This window comes from Felis catus, chromosome D4 (assembly GCF_018350175.1).
Source record: "Felis catus isolate Fca126 chromosome D4, F.catus_Fca126_mat1.0, whole genome shotgun sequence".
In the NCBI taxonomy this organism is placed as follows: Eukaryota; Metazoa; Chordata; class Mammalia; order Carnivora; family Felidae; genus Felis; species Felis catus.
Window position 1 is genome coordinate 56,190,470 of NC_058380.1, and position 25,754 is coordinate 56,216,223.

The 25,754-nt window shown below is 45.6% G+C and overlaps 2 protein-coding genes across 18 annotated transcripts in view; both read right to left on the reverse strand.

The window, feature by feature from the left end:
- Positions 1-882: 882 nt before the first annotated feature.
- Positions 883-19,688, reverse strand: CD4H9orf24 (chromosome D4 C9orf24 homolog). Of its 11 annotated transcripts, none has more exons than XM_019816107.3 (8): positions 19,464-19,649; positions 19,291-19,366; positions 6,811-6,955; positions 4,605-4,720; positions 3,297-3,372; positions 2,851-3,085; positions 1,469-1,555; positions 883-1,044 (listed from the first exon to the last, which is right to left on the reverse strand). In XM_019816107.3, the coding sequence occupies exons 1-8, from the start codon at positions 19,481-19,483 to the stop codon at positions 939-941; spliced, it is 861 nt and encodes a 286-aa protein (XP_019671666.1). In that variant the 5' UTR covers positions 19,484-19,649; the 3' UTR covers positions 883-938. The 11 variants fall into 11 exon arrangements, 10 of the variants coding, with proteins under 10 accessions (XP_019671666.1, XP_044898899.1, XP_003995616.1 ...); XM_045042964.1 differs by lacking the exon at positions 19,464-19,649 and adding an exon at positions 17,409-17,565 and having other exon boundaries at positions 19,291-19,426; XM_003995567.5 differs by having other exon boundaries at positions 2,856-3,085; positions 19,291-19,670.
- A 549-nt stretch (positions 19,689-20,237) lies between these two features.
- The window catches only part of FAM219A (family with sequence similarity 219 member A), a 54,334-nt gene continuing 48,817 nt past the window's right edge, over positions 20,238-25,754 (reverse strand). For 4 of the 7 annotated variants that reach the window (XM_011288580.3, XM_011288584.3, XM_045043666.1 and 1 more), the window contains 4 exons: positions 24,691-24,793; positions 24,386-24,466; positions 23,723-23,777; positions 20,238-23,166 (listed from right to left, as the gene is read on the reverse strand). In XM_011288580.3, coding sequence (XP_011286882.1) covers positions 23,011-23,166; positions 23,723-23,777; positions 24,386-24,466; positions 24,691-24,793 — 395 coding nt within the window. In that variant the 3' untranslated portion in view covers positions 20,238-23,010. Of the gene's footprint in view, positions 23,170-23,722; positions 23,778-24,385; positions 24,467-24,690; positions 24,794-25,754 lie in introns of all 7 variants that reach the window. The other 3 variants (XM_011288579.3, XM_011288582.3, XM_045043665.1) reach the window with 1 other exon arrangement.

Here is a 25,754-nt window from a genome sequence, read left to right on the forward strand (position 1 = left end):
GGAGTTCCGGGAGGATCTCAGAGGCTCGGTGCAGGAAGGATCCTATTAAAGACCCAACGGGAGGAGGTTGGTTCCACCAGCCGGGAGGCCCAAGTTGTTGGTTCCCACCGGACCAGTAATGTCTGAGGTTGGGGACATCGGGATTTTGCAATTCCCCCTCTGCCCTCTCCTGCCCTCCGACACACCGTGGTGGCAGCCGTTAGAAATGACCGTGCTGTGAGGTGATGGACGTGACCCGCCACACCCCTGCTCCAAGGAGGAGTTGGGTGCAAAAATGCTAAAGATCCCAGAGATTCCAGAACACCCCACCCCTTACTTCTAGAGGGACAGAGAAACAGGGCTTTGCTTTGTAGTTTGAAATTTCTTAGTCATGAAACCCTCTAATGTTATGTTTTGGACCTTTGGACTTGGGTAAGGCAGGGCAGTAAGGGTGTCTGGACATAGACTTTTGGGGGACTGTGATGGAGACTCTGGGAGAAGAGATCAAAGCTTTGGGTATAGGGATAGGTCTCTGACTGCAGAATGGAAGATTCTGGGTCCACTGAGATGTGGCAGTGAGGGAACATCTAGGTTTGGGAGATACTGAAGAAATGTCAGCTGGAGGGACCTCCTGGGTGTGAGGTCCTTGCGCCCTCCCTGCATGGCTAGGTAGACCCGTTAGTTTGGGTGGAGGGGAGATCACCAGCTGATGTTATCTATCAGGAGGGCACTCAGGGCCACCCAAGAGAAACACTGAGATGGGGGCAGGGAGGGCTGAGATGGGGGCAGGGAGGGCTCAAGGCAGGATGACTGAGAAACTACAGCTCAGAGGGGGCTTGGCAGAGGCCTGAGTGACTGGCTCCTCACGCCAGATCCTGCTGAGTAAGGATGCAGGAAGCAGCCTTTGGGGTGAAGAGTTTATTTACTGCTCAGCCCCCTTGTCCCCACCAGCCTGGGCTCTACCAGCAGTGGCAATCAGGATAGGTTTCAGACACAAACTCAGGGTGGATGACATAGTTGTTTCTTTGGGGGCCACCGGTCTTCTTGAAGTGACTTGTGTCCCATCTGTGGGGAGAAATGGGTCAGTTCTTTTAGACCCTCATAGGTCTGATTCCAATTCTCAGTGCTAACTGTGTCCCAACATTTGCCCCTAATACTGCCCCATGCTCTAACACTGACCTCCTGATCTTAGATTCTATTGTTAAATTTCTGATTCCCAATACACACTCCCTGACATTAATTTCTTATCTTCAAGCCCTGACCTAATGCTTTGATCTCTTGAGTCTAAGCCCCACTGCCAACCTGTGGACCCTTCCATGCCAGCCTCCGTGCCCTCTCATGGGGTTCTCCATTCCCTTGCCAGCTTTGACGTCCCCATGGTACTAGCGCCCCCTGGTGGTATCTTCCAATCAGTGCATCGCAGCGGACAACTGTCTCCGCGGTCCTCGCTGCGCTAAGCGCATTTGCAATGTGTTTCCGCCAGACTTACCTAAGGTTGGGACAAGGGTAGTATGACGGCGGGGGAGTTATAACAGCACATTGCATTCCGGGCCGGTGCTCGCAGGGCGATACACCCCTGGAAGAGGAAGTGTTGGGCAGGAGGACGTCGGGCCTTCTGATTTAACCCTATTCCCAACCCCACACCAAGGTTCCTAGCAGCGCTTCAGGTGTCAGTCCTATGGCTCGGAGATCCTCCCCTCCTGCCTCTTGGCCTTTCAAGACCCCACCGAAGGAAGCATCACCTCTGGGAAGACATCTGAAAGTCCCTATCCTCGTTAGGCCTCGTTTCTGCCGCCCAGGCTGGGCCATGGAGCACGGTGGACTCTGGGGAGGGCTGGGCTCCAGTCGTTGAAGACCTGGGAGGGATCCTCTCCACTGAAGGGCAGCTATTCCAGCATTAACGGCATTTCTAAGGCTCAGGAACTTTCTCGCTCCCCCCGCCCCTCTGCCCTTGTGAGGGATGAGACTCAGCCTCGCACAATGAATCAGACTCTCTGGGAAAGGGCTGGGGGGGGGAGGCGGGGAGGGAATCACCAGGCGTTAGGAACAGGATCCAGGACCCCCCCTTCCTCTCCCAAGCTCTCTAAGACCCCCAGCGGACTTTGGAGTTCTCCCAGGCTCAGCCCACTTCGACTGCCATCTGGTGCAGGGAGAAGGCTGCGCTGCAGTTAAGATTGTAGCTGAGCTCTCGGGCCTGTTTCCTCAACAGTAACACGCTAAGTTGTCCACTTTCAGAGGTGCTCCGAGGTCAGGGCCCCTCTGGTAATGCGGTTACTATTTCCTTGCTCACACAACATGGGGCAATGACCCTGCCCGTTGTCGACAGTGACCAAGACCCAGGAACACAAGCCACTTTTTTGAGCATACATGGCACTCCGCAGGCTAGAACCTGCGTCTCCAGGACCTGGTATCCAGATAGGGAACGAAGTGTGGGAAGGGGATGCGACCGACTGGTGTGCAGAGGGTTTCTTCCTCAAAACAAAACAAAACAAAACAAAACAAAAACAAAAACAAACAACCCTCCGCCCCCCAACCCCACAACCTTCCGGGTGGGGCCTCTAGAACAGGTACAGGAGCCAGGTTGACCTTGAGCCCAGTTCGGGACGGATAGGGCCAGGAACCTGGGGGAATCTTCGTGCAGGTTCTCCGGTCTCAGGGCTCAGCTCAGGCCCTGGGGCCGGAGGGCAGAACAGGACAGGGCCCTGTACGGGTTAGAGGCGGCTGCAAGTGGGGTAGGGTCTGGCATAGGGGTAGGGCAGAGCTAGAAATGGTGAGGGATAGGGCACGCACAGCTGCGGTAAACTGGACCCCCCGGGGGGCGGGGCTTGTTCGGGAGCGGTGCCCGTCTAAGGCTGGAGCTGCCCAGCGAACCTTACAGTCGGCTGCTCTGAGCACAAAGGCCGGTGGCGGCGTTCCGTGCAGGGTGCTCTGGTCACGTAGTAGTCCATCCCGCGTAGACAGTAGTGGCGGCCTGAGCAAGAGCTTTCATAACCCTGGAAGGGCAGGCGGCCCGGCAGCGGGTCCACGCACCCGCATCGGCGAGTGATCTGCGGCAGCCGCTGGTTCCGTGACAGCGAGTTCAACATATTCACCACCACCTCACGCTCTACATCCGCGGCCCCAAGCCCAGGAGACCCAGATACAGAGTTACAGGAAAGGGAAGAGACAGGGTCAGAGACAGGAAGAGATGGAGACAAAAACAGGGACAGGTAGAGACAGGATTACACCCTCTATAGAACCTTTATCCTCTGCTCAGTCCCCTAGGTCCCATCTCACCGTCCTTCTGGTCTACCCCACCACCGACCACCATCTGTTACCGTAGGCATTGAGTCGTTCCGGCTTAGGAGGGCACTGCAAGGGCATTCCTCGAACAGCTGTCTCCATTCCAGCCTCCTGGAAGTGGCACACATGGTACCTCAAACTCTGACCTGGAAGGGTTCCTCCTTTTGGGGGTCCTCCCTGAACCTCCGGACCAGTTCCAGGCCATGTCTTCTCCTGCCCTCCAGATGATCCCCTACTGTCCCAGGCTCTGAGTGTTTAGGACTGTCACCCGGCAACGCATTTACTCTGCTTCCGGGGAGGGGAAGGGGAGGGAAGGAAGTGGAGCTGTAGGTGGACAGGTCTGGACCTGGACCTCTGGCAAACCTGCCTCAGCCTTTGCCTTTGATTTTACCTCTCTTTGTCTAGCTTCTGTGTGGTTGTGTCTCGGTGTGTCTCTAATTGAGGAGAGGGAGTGTCAATATTACAATATTGCCTGTCCATCAGAATCACCTGGAGAACTTGTGAAAAATTCTGATTCTTGAGGAAGTTCTGATTCACAAGTGTTCAGTAAACCCGAGCTCAGCCATCAGCCTACAGTTGAGAATCTCTGCTCTGGCCTACCATCCTCTCAAATTTCCTCTTTCCTCCGGCCTGGACTCCTTCCTATCTCCTTAGAAGACTCTTCTGTATCTATCTACACTGCCACTGGGTGGCCTTGATCTCCCTCCAATTCCCATGCTCACATCATAAAGGAGAGGAGAGTGGAGCAGGTCATTGACTTCTTGGCTAGACCTTGTGGGAAGGGGCCAGGTGGTAAGCTTCAGGAAGGTAGCAAGTCAGGGAGTGCACACTAGTTGTGTCCCCACAGAGCCCCACCAAAGTTTGGGATCCAGGGGACCAGGAGTTTTTCACACAGCTCCATTCCTGGGCTCCCTTGTCCCCTAGAAGATACAAACCCTAATTTCACACTTGGGAAAGAGCCCTGGAACATTGCTGGTGGTAAAGGGATGAGGAACTAATTGGTCACTGTGGTTTATTTTCTTATTTTTTATTTTTTTACATTTTTTTAAAGTTTATTTATTCTTGAGAGAGAGAGAGAGAGACAGAACATGAGCAGGAGAGGGGCAGAGAGAGAGAGAGAGAGAGAGAGGAGGAGACACAGAATCCAAAGCAGGCTCCAGGCTCTGAGCTGTCAGCACAGAGCCCGACGCGGGGCTCAAACTCATGCACTGTGAGATCATGACCTGAGCCAAATCCGGACGCTCAACCCACTGAGCCACCCAGGCGCCCCGTCACTGTGGTTTAAAAGGGGAGGGAGGTGTGTGTCCCAGACCCCAGGCATCTGGGTTGGTCACAGTAGATACCTTAGGTAGCTGGGGAAGGCATGTGGTATATTTGTTCCAGCTGGTACAGTTGTAAGGTCCCATCCTCCATGTGTTATACCGGTCACCACATAGGTAGTATGGGTTGCATTTGTCTACTTGATCATAGGGGTAGAGACATAAGACATTGTTATTCCTTATTCTACCCCAGGATCCAGGTCTCCCTAGATGTTTCTCCTCTGATCCCCAGCACAAAGCTGGACTCTTACTAATATCCCTCAGGCCAGTCAAGACCAGCCTGTCCCCAGATTTGGACACTGAGATGTAGGCCATTTTTCACCTAAGCCAAGCTCCTGAGTGGGGTCTGGATCCTTTGAGCTGATCACTTTGCATCCTGGCACCACCCTCTCTGAATCAGCCAACCTGAAAATGGATCCTTCTCCCAATTCCTCCTTCTTATCTTCCACATCCAGGCTCCAAAATTTGCTTATTCTGCATCCCTAAAATCACTTGAATCTATCCCCTCTTCCAGTCCCCCATGATCTCACCTCTGTATCTCTTCAGTACCATAAGCAGGAGACAATATCATGTCGTGATTAATAGAATGAACTCCACAGATATTTGGGGTTCAAATCTCAGCTCTGCCAAATATTAGTTCTATATGACCTTGACTGAATTAATTAATTTCACTGTGTCTCAGTCTTCTCAATTTTAAAATGGGGTAATAGTACGATATACCTCACAGGGTTGTTGTGAGATTTCAGTGAGTTAATATATGTAAAAAGCTTGGAACAATGCCTGGTACATAGAAAACTATTATTACAATTATCCTACTAACCTCCCTGTCTCCTCTTGAAATCCTAAATCCAATCTCTATATAGATTTTCACAAATGAAAATCAGACCAAGACACTTCTCTACCTAAAAATCCTTCAAAGACCCACTCACCCAGTCATCTAAGTCTATCCTAAAGGCCATCTGTGATCTACTACCCTAACACTCTGAAAGAACACATGTGAGAGACACCAGGGAAGGAGGTGTAGGAGCCCTAGAGGAAGAGCAGGTGTGTTTATGGGTGGGACAGTGTGTTGGGATTTGGAGTTCTGGATTGGTGAGTTGGAAATACTAAGTTTGAGGTGTTGGGGGACATTCAGGTAAAGTTGACTATAATCCGATGGAGAGTGGAATTCTGGTGAGAAGTCAAGGATAGAAATAAAGAGAGTTGTCGTTGAAGACATTGTTAGATAAAATGGTCTTAGGAGAGGAGTAAGGAGAGAAGAGGGCTCAGATTAGCACCCCGAGGAACCCCACATTTCCAGGATGGGGGGATAAGAGACCCAGGCAAATGAAGCATCAGAGAAGCTGAGGAAGGAAGGAATTTCAAGAAGGAAAGAGTGGTCAGAGACTGAAATGCATAGTGTAGGTCTCATAAGGTAAAAATTGAAAAGTCCCATGGATGTGGTAATTAGAACTACACAAGAGCAGTTTTAATGTTTGAGTGTAGGAGATTCAGACTCCCAATTTCAACTGGATAAATATTTATCATCAATTAATTCAATAAATACTTATTAGGCCTGATGGTGTTCTAGATGGAGGGCACAACTGTAAATGAGACAAGACTCTGGTCTTTTGGAATGTACGGGGAGACCTCATAAACATCTAACCAAATGGGAAAGATAATTTGTCATAAGGTGTAAGAAGGAGTGAGGAAGTAGAGACACCGAGTGTAGACTATGTTTCCAAGAATCTTAGTTGAGAAGGGGAGGACTAAGAGAATTTTTAGGAAGGAAGGGATTAGAAAAGGCTTCCGGTTGGGGGGAAAGAGGTGTACTAGGGCAGAGAGATGCAGCAGACATGGGGACAGTGATAGAAGAGGGTCACTAAGAAGATGGGAAAAGATGGCACTGGAATATACCTGGAGGGATTTGTTTGGAGGAGGTTAATACTCCCTCCATCTCTCTAGGGATAAGACCCAGGCATCTTCTGGTTCTTTGGCACAGGTATGAAACTCCCAAAAGGCAGGGCCTGGGTCTCCTCCTCTAGGGTCAGGAATAGGGTCAGGAACAGGGTCAGGTCAGGTGGTTGGGAGTCAAGCTGGGGTGGAGGTGATTGGAGAAGCCCAGATTATGGGTGAGGATAAAGTTGATATGGGATCAGGGTGGACATCAGGATCCAAGTTGGACTAAGGGTAAGGGTCATTGTTGAGGTCACTGAGTGGGGTCAGAGTTGAGTAAGGGGTGAGGACCTACCTTCCTCTTGACAGAGCCAGTATTTCTCAGGAAAGTAGGGGTGGCCTGCTATGGAACTCTTATAGCTGTAGTCCTGCACAGCACATTTGACCATCTTCTGCAGGGCTTCAGGATCCACGTGGCGCTGCATAGTCTGAGTCAGGCCCTGGGCAAAGGGAGAGGGGGAGGAAATAGCTAGGTTCATACAGGCTCCAGCCTTAGTGTCCTGCTGGACTCAGATACAGCCCCTATTGAGAAAGTCAGCCCAGGTGGGTCAACACTCCTCCCTATGCCAGAGGGATCCTCATGCCAGTCTTGGCCCCCTCTGCATAGTTTTTGTTTGTTTGTTTGTTTGAATTACACTTTGCTCCTTTCTTTCTATCTAAGGCTCAGGCTTGGAGCCAGGCATTTGTCCTCAGAGTGCTTTTCTGATGTTCTCATTTCTTTTTCTTGACTGGGAGATCTTTAAGGGAAGAGCTGGGTATTTCCGTCCTCATTCTTCCAGACTGTGTGCTATCTGGGAGCAGGGCCTGGGTGTCCAACAGACCAATAGACCCCTGGTATAACCTGGAGCCTCAGGAAAAGCTGGCTGTCCTTGATCCAGCTACCTTATGCAGGTATTTTGGGCAGGGAGTGCTCTCTGGAAATCTGGCACCTTGAAGGATATGTAGGATGGGGCTGGAAGGACACCTAATTTAAAATTGAATTCCCTGACTCCAACTTGACCCTGAGTCTACTGTGGCTCTGATCTTGACACTGATATTACCCTTGACCCTGACATTCACTTTGCCCTAGTCCTTATCCTACTCTGGCCTTTTTCCTCCTCTTGTTTGAGGCCCTGGGTCCCTCTGCTTCTTGGGGTTTACCTCATCTTAGTCTTATCTCCTACAACCCTCCCAAACCCTCTCCCAAACCCTTGTTTGGCTAGATCTATGGAATTCCTGATTAAGACCTACCTTTGGGGTTCCCTTGTTCTCAGCTGAGGGCAGAATACCAAGTTAGTTGTGATACAATAGATCTCTGCAAGCAGCTGTATGAAAAGGCAGCTGGGTTACAGAGGTGGGACAATCAGCAAAGTCAGAGACCAGAAAGGACTTCCTAATAGTGGGCAGCAAGGTGCTGGGATGTGGTGGAAATAGTGGAAAAGCAAGGTGCTGGAAATGTGTACCCACATTTCTCCCTTATGATATGAAGGGCAAAGTCTTCTCTTGGCCAAGATTAGACCTGGTGTCCCTATTTCCCTGAAAACCTTGCAGCTGAGGGGTTTCTTGGATCTCTGTGCCCAGCTGAGGTTTTGTTTTGTGGGCAGACCCCTGCACAGTTGTACTCCATATGAGTAAAAGAGCCCCATGACTAGGCATTCCCCTGACCTTTATACATACATACATACATACATGCACACATACAGATGTAGATCTATATAATCATACACACACACATACACACACAGAGTCATTTAAAAGAACTCATTGACATTATCAATTTTCCCTCAGAGGCTTTACTCAGATGTCTGTATTTTTTTATAGAACCATTTAAATTTTTCCCATTGATTTTTTTAAATTTTATTTTTTATTTTTTAAAATTTATATCCAAATTAGTTAGCATATAGTGAAACCATGATTTCAGGAGTAGATTCCTTAGTGCCCCTTTCCCATTTAGCCCATCCCCCCTCCCACAACCTCTCCAGCAACCCTCAGTTTGTTCTCCATATTTATGAGTCTCTTCTGTTTTGTCCCCCTCCCTGTTTTTATATTATTTTTGTTTCCCGTCCCTTATGGTCATCTCTTTTGTCTCTTAAAGTCCTCATATGAGTGAAGGCATAAGATTTTTGTCTTTCTCTGACTAATTTCACTTAGCATAATACCCTCCAGTTCCATCCACGTAGTTGTAAGTGGCAAGATTGCATTCTTTTTGATTACTGAGTAATACTCCATTATCCATTCATCCATCGATGGACATTTGGGTTCTTTCCATACTTTGGCTATTGTTGATAGTGCTGCTATAAACATGGGAGTGCATGTGTCCCTTCGAAACAGCACATCTGTATCCTGTGGATAAATGCCTAGTAGTGCAATTGCTGGGTCGTAGGGTAGTTCTATTTTTAGTTTTTTGAGGCACCTCCATACTGTTTTCCAGAGTGGCTGCACCAGCTTGCATTCCCACCAACAATGCAAAAGAGATCCTGTTTCTCCACATCCTCACCAACATCTGTTGTTGCCTGAGTTGTTAATGTTAGCCATTCTGACAGCTGTAAGGTGGTATCTCAGTGTGGTTTTGATTTGTATTTCCCTGATGATGAGTGATGTGGAGCATTTTTTCATGTGTCGGTTGGCCATCTGGATGTCTTCTTTGGAGAAGTGTCTATTCATGTCTTTTTCCCATTTCTTCACTGGATTATTTGTTTTTTGGGTGTTGAGTTTGATAAGTTCTTTACAGATTTTGGATACTAACCCTTTATCTGATATGTCACTTACAAATATCTTCTCCCATTCTGTCAGTTGCCTTTTAGTTTTGCTGATTGTTTCCTTCGCTGTGCAGAAACTTTTTATTTTGATGAGGTCCCAGTAGTTCAATTTTGCTTTTGTTTCCCTTGCCTCCAGAGACGTGTTGAGTAATAAGTTGCTGTGGTCAAGATCAAAGAGGTTTTTGCCTGCTTTCTCCTCAAGGATTTTGATGGCTTCCTGTCTTAAATTGAGGTCTTTCATCCATTTTGAGTTTTTGTGTATGGTGTAGGAAAGTGGTTCAGGTTCATTCTTCTGCATGTCGCTGTCTAGTTTTCCCAGCACCACTTGCTGAAGAGACTGTCATTATTCCATTGGATATTCTTTCCTGCTTTGTCAAAGATTAGTTGGCCATATGTTTGTGGGTCCATCTCTGGGTTCTCTATTGTGTTCCATTGATCTGAGTGTCTGTTCTTGTGCTAGTACCATACTGTCTTGATGATTACAGATTTGTAGTATAGCTTGAAGTCTGGGATTGTGATGCCTCCTCCTTTGGTGTTCTTTTTCAAGATTGCTTTGGCTATTTGGGGTCTTTCCTGATTCCATATCAATTTTAGGATTATTTGTTCTAGCTCTGTGAAGAATCCTGGTGTTACTTTGATAGGGATTGCATTGAATATGTAGATTGCTTTGGGTAGTATCAACATTTTAACAATATTTGTTCTTCCTATCCAGGAGCATGGAATCTTTTTCCATTTTTTTGTGCCTTCTTCAATTTCTTTCATAATCTTTCTATAGTTTTCAGTGTATAGATTTTTCACCTCTTTGGTTAGATTTATTCCTAGGTATTTTATGGTTTTTTGTGCAACTGTAAATGGGATCAATTCCTTGATTTCTCTTTCTGTCACTTCATTGTTGGTGTACAGGAATGCAACCGATTTCTGTGCATTGATTTTATATCCTGCCACTTTGCTGAGTTCATGGATCAGTTCTAGCAGTTTTTGGTGGAATCTTTGAGTTTTCCTTATAGAGTAACATGTCATCTGTGAAGAGTGAAAGTTTGACCTCCTCCTGGCCGATTTGGATGCCTCTTATTTCTTTGTGTTGTCTGATTGCTGAGGCTAAGACTTCCAATACTATGTTGAATAACAGTGGCAAGAGTGGACATCCCTGTCTTGTTCCTCAGTTTTTCCCCATTGAGGATGATATTAGCGTTGGGTCGTTCATATATGGCTTTTATGATCTCAAGGTATGCTCCGTCTATCCCTACTTTCTTGAGGGTTTTTATCAAGAAAGGATGCTGTATTTTGTCAAATGCTTTCTCTGCATCTATTGAGAGGATCATATGGTTCTTGTCCTTTCTTTTATTGATGTGATGAATCACGTTAATTGTTTTGCGGATATTGAACCAACCCTGCATCCCAGTTATAAATCTCGCTTGGTCGTGGTGAATAATTTTTTTTATGTATTGTTGGATCCGGTTGGCTAATACCTTGTTGAGGATTTTTGCATCCATGTTCATCAGGGAAGATGTGTGTATTTTTGATTGTCTACTCATGTTTATGAGTGGGAGACTAAAAAAGCTTACTGGAGGCTTTGATCTGTGGGTGGGCTTTATCAACCATGAGAATCATTGTAGGGTGGCTTGGCTAAACTACTTTTGTCAAATTCTGTCAGTATCTGTAGGTCTTTCCTCTTGGGCTGATCAGATCTTTCAGAAGAGACTCAATCTCTGGCCTGCAGGTGGTGACCTAGGCTGCCAGTGTTCTGAGAACCTAGTGGAGAAGAGAGGTGCTGGGGGTTTTAGGATTCAGTATGTAGAGGTTCACCTGTTTTCAATATGGTACCCTGCTTTCAACTGGGCCTGAGATCCTCACCAAAAGATAAGTCTTCTAACTTTTGCAGAGGTGGGGCAGGCAGTCACCCCATGGCATGGAATAGAAGAGGGGATTAGTGGGTTTAGCTGGGTTTTTTTTTTTTTTTTTTTTGAGAGAGAGAGAGGTAGAGGGGCAGAGAGAGAGAGAGAATCCCAAGCAGGCTCCATGCCCAGCACAGAACCTGAAGTGGGGCTCAATCCTATGACCCTGGGATCATAGCCTGAGCTGAAATCAAGAGATGCTAAACCAACTGAGCCACCCAGATGCCCCGGGTTTAACTGCTTCTTAAATGGCTTTCAAAACATCCTCATTTTAGCCTTGGTTCTTTCCCATCTTCAGTTACAGAGAAGCGTAGTATTACCAATTCCTGAGCTTTTTTGAAAATTCTGCAGTTTTAATTTGAATTATGTCTTGTGTTCCCTTCTGCTGGCTTGGATTCCGCTTTCTCAGATCTGCTGTCAGGTACTACTTATTTATTGTACTTTCAAACCTCTGAAATTTTGCTACCATTGTCCCTTCTGTCTCTTACTACTCTTGTGAGTTTATGTGTTAAACTCCATTTACAGGAGTTTTAGAGAGTTTCAGGAGAGAGTCAAAATACATATGTAAATTTTAGCCCAGACAATTATAGTTGTATATTCCATGTACTAATCCTTTGTCAATTACACGTTGCAAATATTTTCTTTCTGTGGCTTGTATCTTCATTTTCTTTATAGTGTCTTTTAATGAACAGAAGTTCTTAATTTTAACATATATGAATTTATTAATCTCTTCCTTTATGTAGTACTTTTGTAACTTAAGAAATACAATCATACTCTAAGATAATGGAGATAATGTCCTATATTTTCTTCTAAAAGCTATAGTTTTACTTTCTATATTTAAGCCTTTAATCTGTCAGGAATTGCTATTGAAGTTGGGTGTGAGTTAGGAATCAGTTTTCTTTTTATCCATATGGACAACTGATTGTCTCATTGAATAGTCTATCTCTCCCCATCCACTGATTTGTAATGCTACCCCAAGTGTGATATATCTTTTCCCATAGCTTTACTTTCAATCATCTCTGTTGTATATCGTTCCCATATATATTTATATATGGCTCCGTATCTGATCTGTTTCATTCCCTATCAATCAATTTGGCTGTCCCTACAGTAATACTATGCTTTATAAATTTCTATAGCTTAGTAATAATACTACTTTCTGATTGGGCAAATCTCCTCCTTCTCTGGTGTGTTTTAGTTATTTCTGGGGCCTCTGCTTTTCTCTATAAATTTCAATTTTTAAAAAAGTCATCTCTATACCCAAGGTGGGATTTGAGCTCATGACCTCAAGATCAAGAGTTGTATTCTCTACTGACTGAGCCAGACAGGCACCCCTCTATAAATTTTAGAAACAGCTTTTCAAATTCTTCAAAAAATACTGTTGAGAATTGCTTTGAATTTTTATGTTGGTCATTCTTCCAATCCAAAAACATGTTATACTTCTCCATTTATTTATATTCTTAAGTATTAAAAGTTTTATATTATCCATATAGTTTTATACACAGATTTATTTCTACTTACTTTTGTTCTTGCTAGAATGATATACATATATGTATGTATCTGTGTATATATCTTTTAATTTTTATTTAGAAATATTTATTTTTGAGAGAGAGAGAGAGAGAGAAAGCATGAGTGAGGGAGGGGCAGAGAGACAGGGAGAGAGAGAAGCCCAAGCAGGCTCCACGCTGTCAGCACAGAGCTTGATGGGGGGCTTGATCTCATGAACGGTGAGATCATGATCTGAGCCAAAATCAAGAGTCAGATGCTTAACCTACTGATCCACTCAGGCACCCCTATATATATATATATATATATATATATATATATATATATATATTAAATTATGCTTCCTGGGGCTCCTGGCTGCCTCTGTAGTAAAAGCACACCACTCTGGATCTTGGGGTCATGAGTTTGAGCCACAAGTTGGGTGTAGAGATTACTTAAAATGAATAAATACATGAAAATTTTTAAAAAATAAAATAATGCTTTCTAAATATTTGCTGTTGATGTAAAGAAATGTCAAAAAAAGAAATGTCATAGACTTTTTATCTTATATTCACCCAACTTTCTAAATTCTTATTCTAATAATACAACTGTATCATCTGTAAATAATAAGGTTTTTGTATTCCTTTCTTACCTTTGCATCTTACATGATATTGTTTTCCAATATACAACTTATCTCATGTTGTTTTCCAAATTTTGGCTCTTTTCTTAAATTTAACAAATTAAAAATCACAATTATTTTCATTGACATTGGTTGCTTAAATTTATCTTATGTTTACTAATTTCTTAGCTCACCATTCTTTTTTGCATCTCGGACCTTCCTTATGTGATCACTTTCCTTCTCCCCAAAGTACGTCCTTTAGAAGTTCTTTTATTACAGGTCTGATGGTAGTAAACACTTTAGTTTTTGTTTGCCTGTAAATATCTTTATCTTACTTTTATTCTTGAAAGGAAGAGAGTTTGAAAATAATTTTTCTCTGCCTGTTTTTAAGGTCATCTCTTAAGCTGGTGTTACGAAGTTCCACTGTGAGGTACCAGAGTGTGAAATTCCTTTTATTTAATTCTATATCTGTGGATTCATTTCTTTCATTAGTTCTGGAAATTTTGGAGCCTTTTTCTCTTCAGATAATGCCTATTCTCCTTTCTGCTCCTTCCGAGACTCTGAGTAGATGTGTATGGGATCTTCTTCTGTCTTTTCATATTGCTTAATGTTTCTTTTATATTTTTTAACACTGGGTCTCTGTGCTGCATTCTGGGAAATTTCTTTTGCTCTTTCATTTCACTGACATTTAAAAACATTTCTTTTTAAATTCCAGTTAGTTAACATACAGTGTTGTATTATTTTCATATGTACTTTATAGTGATTCAACAATTCTATATATCACCCAGTGCTCATTCCAACAAGTACACTCCTTAATCCCTATCATCTATTTAACCCATCCCTCAACCCACCTCACCTCTGGTAACTATCAGTTTGTTCTCTATAGCTAAGAGTCTGTTTCTTGGTTTCTCTCTCTCTCTCTCTCTTTTCCCTCTTTGCTCATTTGTTTTGTTTCTTAGATTCCACATGAGTGAAACCATGGTATTTGTTTTTATTTCACTTAGCATTATACCCTCTAGCTCTATCCATATCATTACAAATGGCAAGGTTTCACTCTTTTTTATTGGCTGAATAATATTCCATTGTATATATATATATATATATATATATATATATACCACATCTTCATTCATCAGTCGATGGACACTTGGGCTGCTTCCATATCTTGGCTATTGTAAATAATGTGCTATAAACATAGAGCTGCACATATCCCTTTGAATTAGCGTTTTTGTATTCTTTGGGTAAATACCTAGTAGTGTGATTGCTGGATCATTGGGTAGTTCTAGTTTTAATTTTTTAAGGAACCTCTACAGTGGCTGTACCAGTTTGCATTCCCATCAATGGTGTCAGAGGGTTCTCATTTTTCCACATCTTCACCAACCCCTGTTGTTTCTTGTGTTGTTGATTTTAGTCATTCTGATAGGCGTGAAGTAACAGCTCATTGTAGTTTTGATTTGCATTTCCCTCATGGTAAGTGATAGTGAACACCTTTTCATGTGTCTGTTGGTCATCTGTATGTCTTCCTTAGAGAAATATTTGTTCTTGTCTTCTGCCCATTTAAAAATTGGATTATTTCTTTTGTGGGTGAGTTTTAAAAGTTCTTTATATATTTTAGATATTAACCCTTTATTGGATATGTCATTTGCAAATACCGTCTCCCATTCTGTAGATTGCCTTTAAATTTTTTTTAATTAAAAATTAAAAAAAAATTTTTTGAAAAGTTTATTCATTTACTTTGAGAGAGAGAGCTGAGGAGGGGCAGAGAGAGGGGGAGAGAGAGAATCCCAAGCTGGCTCCACACTGCCAGTGCAGAACTTTACTCAGGGCTCGATCCCACAAACCATGAGATCATGACTTGAGCCAAAACCAAGAGTCTGAAGCTTAACTGACTGAGTCACTGAGGCATCTCCTGTAAGGTTTCCTTTTAATTTTGTTGATTGTTTCCTTGCCATGCAGAAGCTTTTTATTTTGATGTAGACCTAATAGTTTACTTTTGCTTTTGTTTCCCTCACCTCAGGAGACATATCTAGAAAAAAATTGCTACAGGCAATGTTAGAGGTTACTACCTGTGTACTCTTCTAGGATTTTTATGGTTTCAGGTCACACATTTATGTTTTAATCCATTTGAACTTTTTGTGTATAGAAAGTGGTACAGTTTCTTTCTGTTCCATGTTGATGTCCCATTTTCCCAACACCAGTTGTTGGAGAGACTTCCATTTTCCATTGGATATTCTTTCCTGCTTTATCAAAGATTAATTGACCATATAGTTGTGAGTTTATCTCTGGGTTTTCTATTCTGTTCTATTGTTTTGTGTCTATTTTTGTGCCAGCACCATACTGTTTGGATTACTACAGCTTTTTAAAAAAATGTTTATTTACTTTGGGAGAGATAGAGCCAGCACAAGCAGGGGGTGAGGGAGGGGCAGAGAGCTAGGGAGAGAGAGAATCCCAAGCAGGCTCCACACTGTCAGCACAGAGCCCAACGTGGGGCTTGAACCCACGAACCATGAGATCATGACCTGAGTCGAAATCAAGAGTCAGTCAACCAATGGACTGAGCCACCCAGGTGCCCCTGATTACTACAGTTTTTAATATAATTTGAAGTCTGGAATTGTGATGCCTCCAGCTTGGTTTTCTTTTTTAAAATTGCTTTGGATATTTGGGGTCTTTTGTGGTTTCATACAAATTTTAGAATTGTTTATTCTAGTTCTATGAAAAATGCTGTTGGTATTTTGATAGGGATTGCATTAAATCCTGCTTTGGATTGCTTTGGATAGTGGAGACATTTTAACAATATTTGTTCTAATCCATGAGCATGGAATGTCTGTTTCTGTCATTTCATTGATGCTCTTCAACTGTGTCTAATCTGCCCTTTGACCCATCCACTGAGTTTTTGTTTTTTTATTTTTATTTGAGTTTTTGGTTTTAACACGTATATTTTTTATTTCTAATTTCCATTTGGTTCTTTTTTACATTTGTCTGGTCTTTAAAAAATATAATCACTTGTTGCTTGCTCATTTTGATGATTTCATTTTTTAAATGATTTTTTTAATGTTTATTTTTGAAGGAGAGAGAGAGTGTGAGTGGGGAAGGGCAGAGAGAGAAGGAGACACAGAATCCGAAACAGGCTCCAGGCTCTGAGCTGTCAGCACAGAGCCTGACGCAGGGCTCGAACTCACGAGCTGTGAGATCATGACCTGAGCTGAAGTCGGGCACTTAACTGCCTGAGCCACTCAAGCGCCCCATCACATTTTATTTTTAATATTTCATAATAATTATTTTGTATTCTTTAGCTGTTAAGGCAATATCTGAAGTCCTTGGTGGTTTTAGTCTGTTATCTGTTGTTTCTGCTGTCATATGGTGGTTTGTTTCCTTTTATCTCTTATTGTGCACTCAGATTTGATTGACTTTACTCTGAAAGATATTTGGAAGCCTACATTCAGGATATTTTCCACTACAGAAGATATACATTCATCATGTGTGCATGTGTGTGTGTATGTGTGTTGTGGGGGAAGGGACCCAGAGATCACTAAATTTTCTGGTTCAGTTTGGAGTTTAAGATTTAGTTTCTTCACCTTTCAGCTAGCTTATAAACTCCTGCTTATAGGGCTGATATTGGCATTCATCCTCAGGGCCTCCTTCTAAGTATACTTACCACTCATCTCCATGAGAGTCCAAAACAAAATAAAAACTGTTATGCAAGACCTAGTCGTTTTGAAGCAGGAGGGCCCTTTAGAGTTTCTAGGTCACCATACTACCAGGAGGAAAAGCCTTTCCTTCATTTTTAATCTCACTGCTGTCTGGATTTCACACGTCTCCACTCACTGAAGCTGTCTGGCCAGATTACTAAGGGTTACTATATCCAAGAGATCCACATCTGTGTCGACATTTGACTCTGACCTTTGTCTAATAATGCTGTCTTTGTTGGTTTCTCTTTGGTTTTCCTCCTATCACCCAGTCTCCTTTTATGGCTCTTCTTCCTTTACTTTCCTCTTAAACAATCAATATTCCCTGAAGTCCACCCTTGACCTCCTTACTCTTCCTTGGCAATCTCATTCACTCCTATGACTTTAGCTACCACGGTATGTTGATTTCAAAATCTGTATCTGTAGGCCAAACCTCTTCCCTTTGCTTCACATAAGTATATCCAACTACTCACCAGATATTTCTTGGAAGTCCTTGAATATTTTTGTCCCAAAATGAACTCTGAATCTCTTTTTAATCTGCAATTCCAAATCTCAGTTGATAGAACTCTCCTCCAGTTGCCAGAGCCCCGAACCCAGGAGTATTCCTTATCTGTCCTCTCTTCTTTATATCTAGATGGTGACCAAAAGCTATTGTTCTACTTTTTAAAATTCCCTCCTATTGAATGTCAAAAAGCAGGCAGGCACTCTCATATTTTTCTGATGAGCATGTAAATCATATAACCCTTATTATAGCAATTTGAAGTGTGTATCAAAAGATTTTGAAGTGTGTATATCATTTCCCCCAACAATTTCATGTTTGAGAATTTATCCTAATAGTTGAAGTCTACAGATGTACACAAATGGTTATACTAGCAAAATTTTATAAATAATATAAATTTCCAATAAGATTCCTTAAATATATTTTGGTACATTCATAAAATAAAATACCATAGAGTCATTAAAATGACATTATAGAATATTTTTACACAAGAAAATGTACCTGGATATGTGGTTATGTGAAAAGAGCAAGATTCAAAATGTTAGTATACAATGTGACACCATTTCCATAAAAGATACTTGCTTCCTGAAAGGGCATATAATAATAAATTAACAATGGTTAATTTGGATAGTGAGATTATAGGCCTTTCTTCTTTGTGCTTGTCTGAGTTATCCCAATTTTCTGCATTGAGCATGTATTTATTTTATAAACATTATTTTAAAAATTCTCTCCTATTAAAAAAATTCCTTTTTCACTGTCACAGTCTCTCCTTTTCTCTCACCTATACCCTCCTCCCTCATCCTTCACCGCCTCACTGTGAGCCTAGCCCTGAGCCCCAACTCTGCCTCCAAATCTCCTACCACTGTGGCTCCTCTCACCATAGGCTAGCCTCTCTCTCTGCTCCGGTTCTTAATTCCTGGTGGATCCCTGTCTCTAGGTTGCCCTTTCCCATAACTCTTTTCTGCTGGAAGCCTCCTCCTTCAGTATCTTTTAGTAGACCTGCCCAGGAATGCTTTCCCCTTTCCAGCTCTTGTACCAGTACATCCACTGGGCAACCCTACTTTGTTTCCTTGTTTGCTGAGAGCTCTTCAAAGGCACAGCCTGGGCTTTCATTGTTGTATCCGCATTGTGCCTGGCACATGTAGATACTCACCATTTGTTGGATGGTACACACAGATAAATTCTCTTAAGCAGAGTCACAAGTAGACTCACAGATCTTGTCTCCATTTTGTGAAAGCAGCACAGACCCACTTGACCACTTACCTTCAAGCACAGACATACAGACACAAGAAGATTGTGATACATATTCATGAAAACATGCCTATAGCACATTTCCTGGCATATCCCACAGGCAGCCTTAGGGCCTTTGCATTTTCCGATCACTCTGCCTGGAACCCTATTCTTTGAGCTCTTCACAGAGCTAGTTCTTCTCTCTTATCTTTCCAGTCTCAGTTCAATGTCACCACGAGAAAGAGCTCTTCCATGACCTCTCTATTTAAGTAGTTCTGCCTGGTTACTTTCTATTTCCATTAATCTGTTTATTTCCTACATAGTATTTTGGATAATTTATAAAACTTGTTTATTTCTTGATAATTACCTGTCTTTCCCCTCCTCCTCTGTTGGGGTAACAGGGCACCATGAGGGCAGAATTTTGTACTATTTTATATATTATTATAAATTCCATGACTAGGCAAATGAATAAAACACACACACGCGTGTGTACGCGCGCGCACACACACACACACACACACAGCTACAAATAATTACAAACACATAATGACAAACACACACTACCAGTCATTCAGACACACATGACCATACACTCTGGCCTGCCAGCCCACCCGGCCCCCACTTACCGGGGTCACAAACTTGTTGGCTTCCCAGGCCCACAGAGGTGGGTCTTTATAGACCTCCTTGATAGAGGTTGGAGCCCTGTAGGAGTCACTGTAGGTGCTGATGGGGGTCTTGGTCTTACGGGAGAAGAGGAACATAGTGAGGTCTAGGGGATATCGTGGTGGGCTTTACCTACCAAGGACTCCTGTAAGACATCAGTGACCTCCACCGCCTCCCAGATAGCCCACACCTCCAACCCCGGCAGGTGCCGCTAGCTGCTGTGACCCCTCCTATGGAGGATCTCTCAGCTTCTCTCCCCTACAACCTTCCTGCTCCTACCCCACCCTGCTTTCCCCTCTAGGATGGGCACTGCCCATTATGATATCACCTGGCTCAGCCCCATCCCTGGAGAGATGAGGAGATCCAATTCCCTTCCCACCCCCAGCCTCTTACTGCCTCAAGCCTCTTTATTTATTTATTTATAAATTTTTTTTAACGTTTATTTATTTTTGAGACAGAGAGAGACAGAGCATAAACGGGGGGGAGGGTCAGAGAGAGAGGGAGACACAGAATCTGAAACAGGCTCCAGGCACTGAACCATCAGCACAGAGCCTGACGCGGGGCTCGAACTCACGGATGACGAGATCATGACCTGAGCTGAAGTCAGACGCTTAACCGACTGAGCCACCCAGGCGCCCCACCTCAAGCCTCTTTAAAAAAGCCCAACTTCCAAGCCCAAGAGTTCAGAAGGTCTCTGGAGATCTTCTAGGCCAAACTTCTCACTTTGATAAAGAGAAATGGAGGTTACGAGGCATCAAGCGACTTGTCCAGGGTCATGTAGAAGGTCAGTGGCAGGCCTGGTCTCGAACCCATGAGTGGAGGCAGACTGAAATGTGTACTCAGAGAATCAGTTCTCTCTCCTTCCCAGACCACCTTCCCCTTGCCCACAACCCAGGTAGGGAGCTGAGGCTGGCTTATTTGATGCTTTTAATACCATTATTTGTGTTACACGATACACAACCAAGGATGATGGTCAATACTGCAATGCAAATGTTAAAAAAAAATATTATACACGGCTCATGTCTTCCACACACCTTCCTAGAAATAAATTAGTGAGCACGGAGAAACCTGGCTGGTTGGCAGCCAGAGCTGAGGGTGGAGGGAGTGTTAAGGCAGTATCTACAAGGGGGAAGGATGGCAGGGGGGCAAGCTAAGGCCTCGATTCCTCCCCTCCAACATCCCAGATAGGGAAGGAGGGAACCACACACTCTCCTAGACCCAGAAGGTGCTGGTTGCCAGCTTCCTACTTCTCTCCACCACTTGTACACTGCCTCAGTTGGAAGCCCTTGCCTGCCAGGGAACTAGTATGTCCTGTGGGTAGGGAGCTTTTCCCTGATTTCTCAGGGCCAGAGAGGTTGAGCAGTGGGCCAGTCATAGAGCAAGTCAGCAGCAAAGGCAGTAATCTATATGAGCCCTCATGGGGGCCCTGTCCAGAAAAGAGGAGGTACCCATGTTCTAGAAGGGTGAATCAGGGAGCCCAGGGTGATGGTAGTAGTGGTAGGAAGCTTGGCTCTGGGGCCCAGATGACAGGATGGGGATGCTGACCAGGATGGGAGAGATAGGCTCAGATGGGGGCCAGTACGAACCCTGTAGGCCCTGCAAGTGCCTTCTTTGTTCTTGCCTCCCTTTGGCATTTTCTCACTACTTAACCAGGGTCGCTGCTAGAGGAGGTAGGGATGGGTTGGAGGAACTGAAGGTAGAGAGCTGCACCTCAAAACTTTGGAGTTGGCAGTCCATAGGTGTGGTGCACAGAGAGGTGCTACCCTTCCTAAGCCAGCAGCCTCATTCTTTCTTCTCACTACCTTCCCCCTCCTCCAGCTCCCATCTCCCAGGAATGACATCCAGGGAGTGGGCTATACATGTGTCCTCTTGCATGCTTGCAGCACGTGAGTGGTACATATGAGAGTGGATACACCAACATGTGTGGGTTGTCAGCATGGAGGGATGGGGAGTGTATACCCTGGTCCTTGGATATGGGGCTTGTGGGCATGAAACCTGAGCAGTCTTAGGCTATCTGTGCTTTCATTTTTCTTCACACAGGGGCAGGTCTACAATGCCCAGTTGGCGGGGGTGGGGAGTAGTGGGTGGGCCTGGTAACCTCCTCGCTCTTGATTTTCATCCTCAGCTTTTCTGCCCTCTCCCCCCGACCAGCACCAGCAGCAGAAGCAGCAGTACACACATTCTGACTCACAGACACTTCACAGAGTTACACACACAACATATACCCTCCCACACATACATGTTCACAGACACACACACATGTATTCCCAAAAAGATCCCAAACATACACAGGTCCCTTAGGAACTTCCCCTCTCCTTTTCACACAGACATACAACTCAGGATGCCCATGAGGTGCATTCAAAGACACATAGAGACCTTCCTACACACGTCCATGGAAATTCCTATGAAGAAATTCCTTTAGGTTTGAAAAGATCTTAAAAATAATTTCAGACACTGCTCATTTTACATTTGAGGAAACTGAAGCCCAGAGAACACAAGTGACTTGCTGAAGATCACAGAAAGGGTGCCAGAGCCAGGGCCACAACCCCAGCCTCTGACTCCAGGTCCAGGGCTCTCAGTCCACTGCCGAGCAGCCTCTTACACTGTTAACAGACCACACAGTCACTTCCCCACCACGGACACTCACATCTGTGACAGAAACAGACCTCTCCCAACACATAGACACAGATACATGCCCTGCCAGCTTCAGACACACACCCATTCTGCCAGGTTCTCCCTACCGTAAACACGCAATGCAACCACTATATTCTCCTAAACTTGCTTCCTTGAAGATTCTTACTAGGAAGCAGCATTTTGGGATCTTGGGCTAGAGAGAGATGGGAATGGGGCATTCGGGGCCCAGCCTTACCTCCGGCTTCCAGGCTGGGGTGGAGACCAATGAACAGAAGCATAGGGGATGGGAGGAGTCAGCAGAGAAATAGATGCAGTGGTTGGGGGGTGGGTGAGGACAGATCATATCACCCCAAACTCTGGCCTATCTCTAAGGCCCACCTTACCCTCCTCCATGACCCAGAGAGTACGGAATGGGGTGAATGGGGCAAAAAGGAGGAAGAAGGCAGTGATTCTATGGATGGGGGGCAGTATTCCACTGGGCAGCTTTGCCAGGCTTCCCATCTGGAGATGAGGGGGAAACACAAAAAGTTATATGGGCCGGCAGGGGGCATGTGGAAGGGGCTCTGAGGTGCTGGGCCCTGCTCCCACAGCCCTGGACCTTTCTCCCTCCCAGCCCCTTTCCTTGTCAGGCTGGGCTGGGGGACTCATGGCTTCACTGGGGTGGGGCCAAGCCCCTGGCTTCGTGATCCCTCCCCCACCCATTAGTGTTGTCCTCCCTGATGTCTAGTCCTTTCTCTCCCCTACCCCACTGCAGCTTTGGGGAGGCGGGGCAGGGTGCTGGGCAAGGTCCCCCAAGTAACTGAACAAACAGCCCCCACCGCTCCTCAGCCCCCGGGATGGAGAAAGACCCGGTTTTGGTTTCTCCGGCTCCATGAACACACAGAGGTACACGTCCTACCATAGGAGGAAGCAATGACTGTTACGAGGTTGGCGGCTGTAGGGGACACAGGGCCGGGGGCAGGCAGAAGAGCTGGGGAGGGGTTGGCCCCTACCCTGTCCAGCCTGACCCTCGGGGGCCCTGCCCCAGGCGGCCGCAAATGCCCCGCCTGCTACTGAATATGGCAGGCGGTGGAGGACGTGGCCTGGCAGCACATGCAGGTGGGGTTCACGGACTTGGGGGGGATGAGGTCCAGGTCCTCGTCATCAGGTATCTCATCTAACCGGTAGCCGTCCTTCAGCAGCTGGATGTTCAAATCTTGGTTGATCTGCTGTAGACAAAGGGGAGGGAGGTCAGGCTCAGGGCAATCCCGAGGCACCACCCACAGCCGGCTGCATCCCCAGGCCAACTGCACCTAACTCAGTCCCATCCCAGATCACCGAAACGCCTGGCTTTGCCACCCCTTAGGCCCCAGCCTAAGTTCTGGTCTCACTTCTTACAGGTACATCCTGGACGCCCCACCTCTCTACAAAGGGCATCCCATTCTTGGGGCAACTTCTGTCTCTATTTGGCTGACCCCCATAAAGCATAGCCTGTATTTCACACTCCATTCTGTTTAATAACCCTGTTCTAACCCCAGGCTCAAGCCCTGCCCCTAAAACTGGGCTCTCCACACTTGAGGCCAGTGTTTTAACAGCCTCCAGGTTCTTTTGGACACTGTCCCACCCCAGGCCCTGCCCCATTATGCCCCACTCCCATGAGGCTCCACCTAGCTTTGTCCACTGCTCCCCTCAGGGTGTGATTTGGTGTTGGTCGCACCCCCTTTTCTGGATGGAGGTGGTCCTGCTCAGGTGTGTGGAGGGCCCTAAGGAGTGGGGCCTCACCTCAGCAGAGGAGTAGCCAGAAGAGGAATATCTGGACATGTCAAAGTCATCATCGCTGGTGGTGGAAGAAAGAAGACAGAGAGGTAGTGATTCCCTGATATTAAATATTAAAACTCCCTGCATCCTACCTCCTAACCCCTTAGTCAATACCTAATACCCCTCCCCTATGCTTTCAAATAACAGATCTAAATAAAAATTGTGCTTGCCGCACAAATGCTCAGCTTCCCTAGCCCCACCCTTCTAAAATTGCCACCCTTAACCTCCTCCTAAATAGAGCTGTACACCCTTTGCCCCCATCCTCTCACCTTTTTTCTAGTCTCAAACCCCCCATGGCTTGTTGGGTTTTCCCAAAGTTCAAGTGTAGCCAGGTGTGTTCCCAGCAGCAGGGAACATCGAATCAGGGCCTATTCAAGGGGGCAGCTATTGGATCACTTGTCCCAGGATAGCATCAGACTGTACCAATCCCCTTTTCCTCTCTCTGCTCTTCCCACCTCCAGATAAAAAATTCCATTCCCTGGAGGATTCATCCTTGGAGAGCTCCTGGCTATCTGAGGAACAACCCAATTGTTCTGACAATATAGCAGGTATGGCCTGTACAGCCCACTTGTATGTTCACACAAGTTTCTGTGGCTTGCCTGGCTGCCCCAACATCCCTGTACACACCTGTCCGTGTCAAGGGCGACCAGTGGCTTTTCATCTGGGCTCTGGTCAAGCGAGGAGTAGCCTTTATTGGGGACGACAAGCCTGGGTAGAAAATTTAGGGGATTGGATTGGCAACTGGAGCATGTAGCCTGGTGAGGAACAGGGTTAGGCCCTGACCCACCACTCCCCCCTGTCCCTTGGATCCTGTTGAGACTCTCCTCTCAGAGAGGAACTGGGACTGAGGAGGGAGGGAAGAAGGAGAAGCGTAGGACCAGCAGAAATAAATGTTGACTGGCAGGGTCCAGGTGGGATTGGGGGGCCTCTACCTTGTCCGGGCCATGACATTGTTCTTCTTGGGTTGCTGGTTGACGGGACTACCCATGCTGCCATTCTTCAGAGAGCCCTTCCGGGCCAGCTCCCGCTGCTTCTCTGCAAGAGAACATGGGAAGGAAGCTGTGTCCTGCTCCCAGGGCCACCCTACCTCACTGCTCAGGGCTGGCTGGGCTGGGCCTCCATTGTGAAACCCCTTCCTTCTCTAGGAACTGAGGCAGGGATCCCAACTCCAGGCCCTGCTGCTTGGTGGAGACAGTACTTGGCCCTGTACAACCTGAGGCAGATAGTGAGGGGCAACAGGAAGAGGCTGACTCCTGTCTTCCAGGAGCTGTACTCCAATGTGGGGCAGTTAGTGTGTGCTTGATGCCAAAGAAAGGCTGGAGAGGGAGTGATGAAGGAGAAGGATGGAGAAGTCAAGGCTTCTTGCAGAGGAGAGAGGACGGCATTTTAAGAAGGAGGGATTGCATATACAAAAATGCATTTAGAAGTGAAGAGAATAAGTATGGCTCCAGATGGGATGGAGGAGTGAAGTTGGAGGGAGGTCAGGTTAGAAAATTAGGATACATTTACTCAGGCATTTATTAAAAAACCATCCATCACCATTATGTCTTAGGTTCTGTGCTAAGGGGTTGGGGGCTCTGGTTACAACCCAGAGCATGAAGGCCTTGAATGCCAGACTGGAGTTTGGCATTAATGCAGAAGCCAAATGAGCAACTGAAATTGTTGAGTGAGAGGGGCAGAATGTGGCTAGCTGGGTGAGGGGCAGGAGGCTGGGGAGCTCCTCTGGCTATACTTCTGACTGTGGTGCCAGCCTCTGAGTTCTCCAAGGCTCTAGAGTCTACCAGATCCATGGAGCTGGTCACCAGGTGACCCTCTGCCTAGTATGTGGCACTGTTACCAGTAGCCAGTAGCTGCCTGGGTCCTGAAGGAGGCCTGTCTACCCTTTCCTATTCATCTTAAGCCCAGATGTGGAAAAAGGGATGATGAGTGGAGAGAGATACTAGGGGAAAGCTCTCATAAAATAACTACTAGCTCCAGAGACAAAGGACGGAATGGG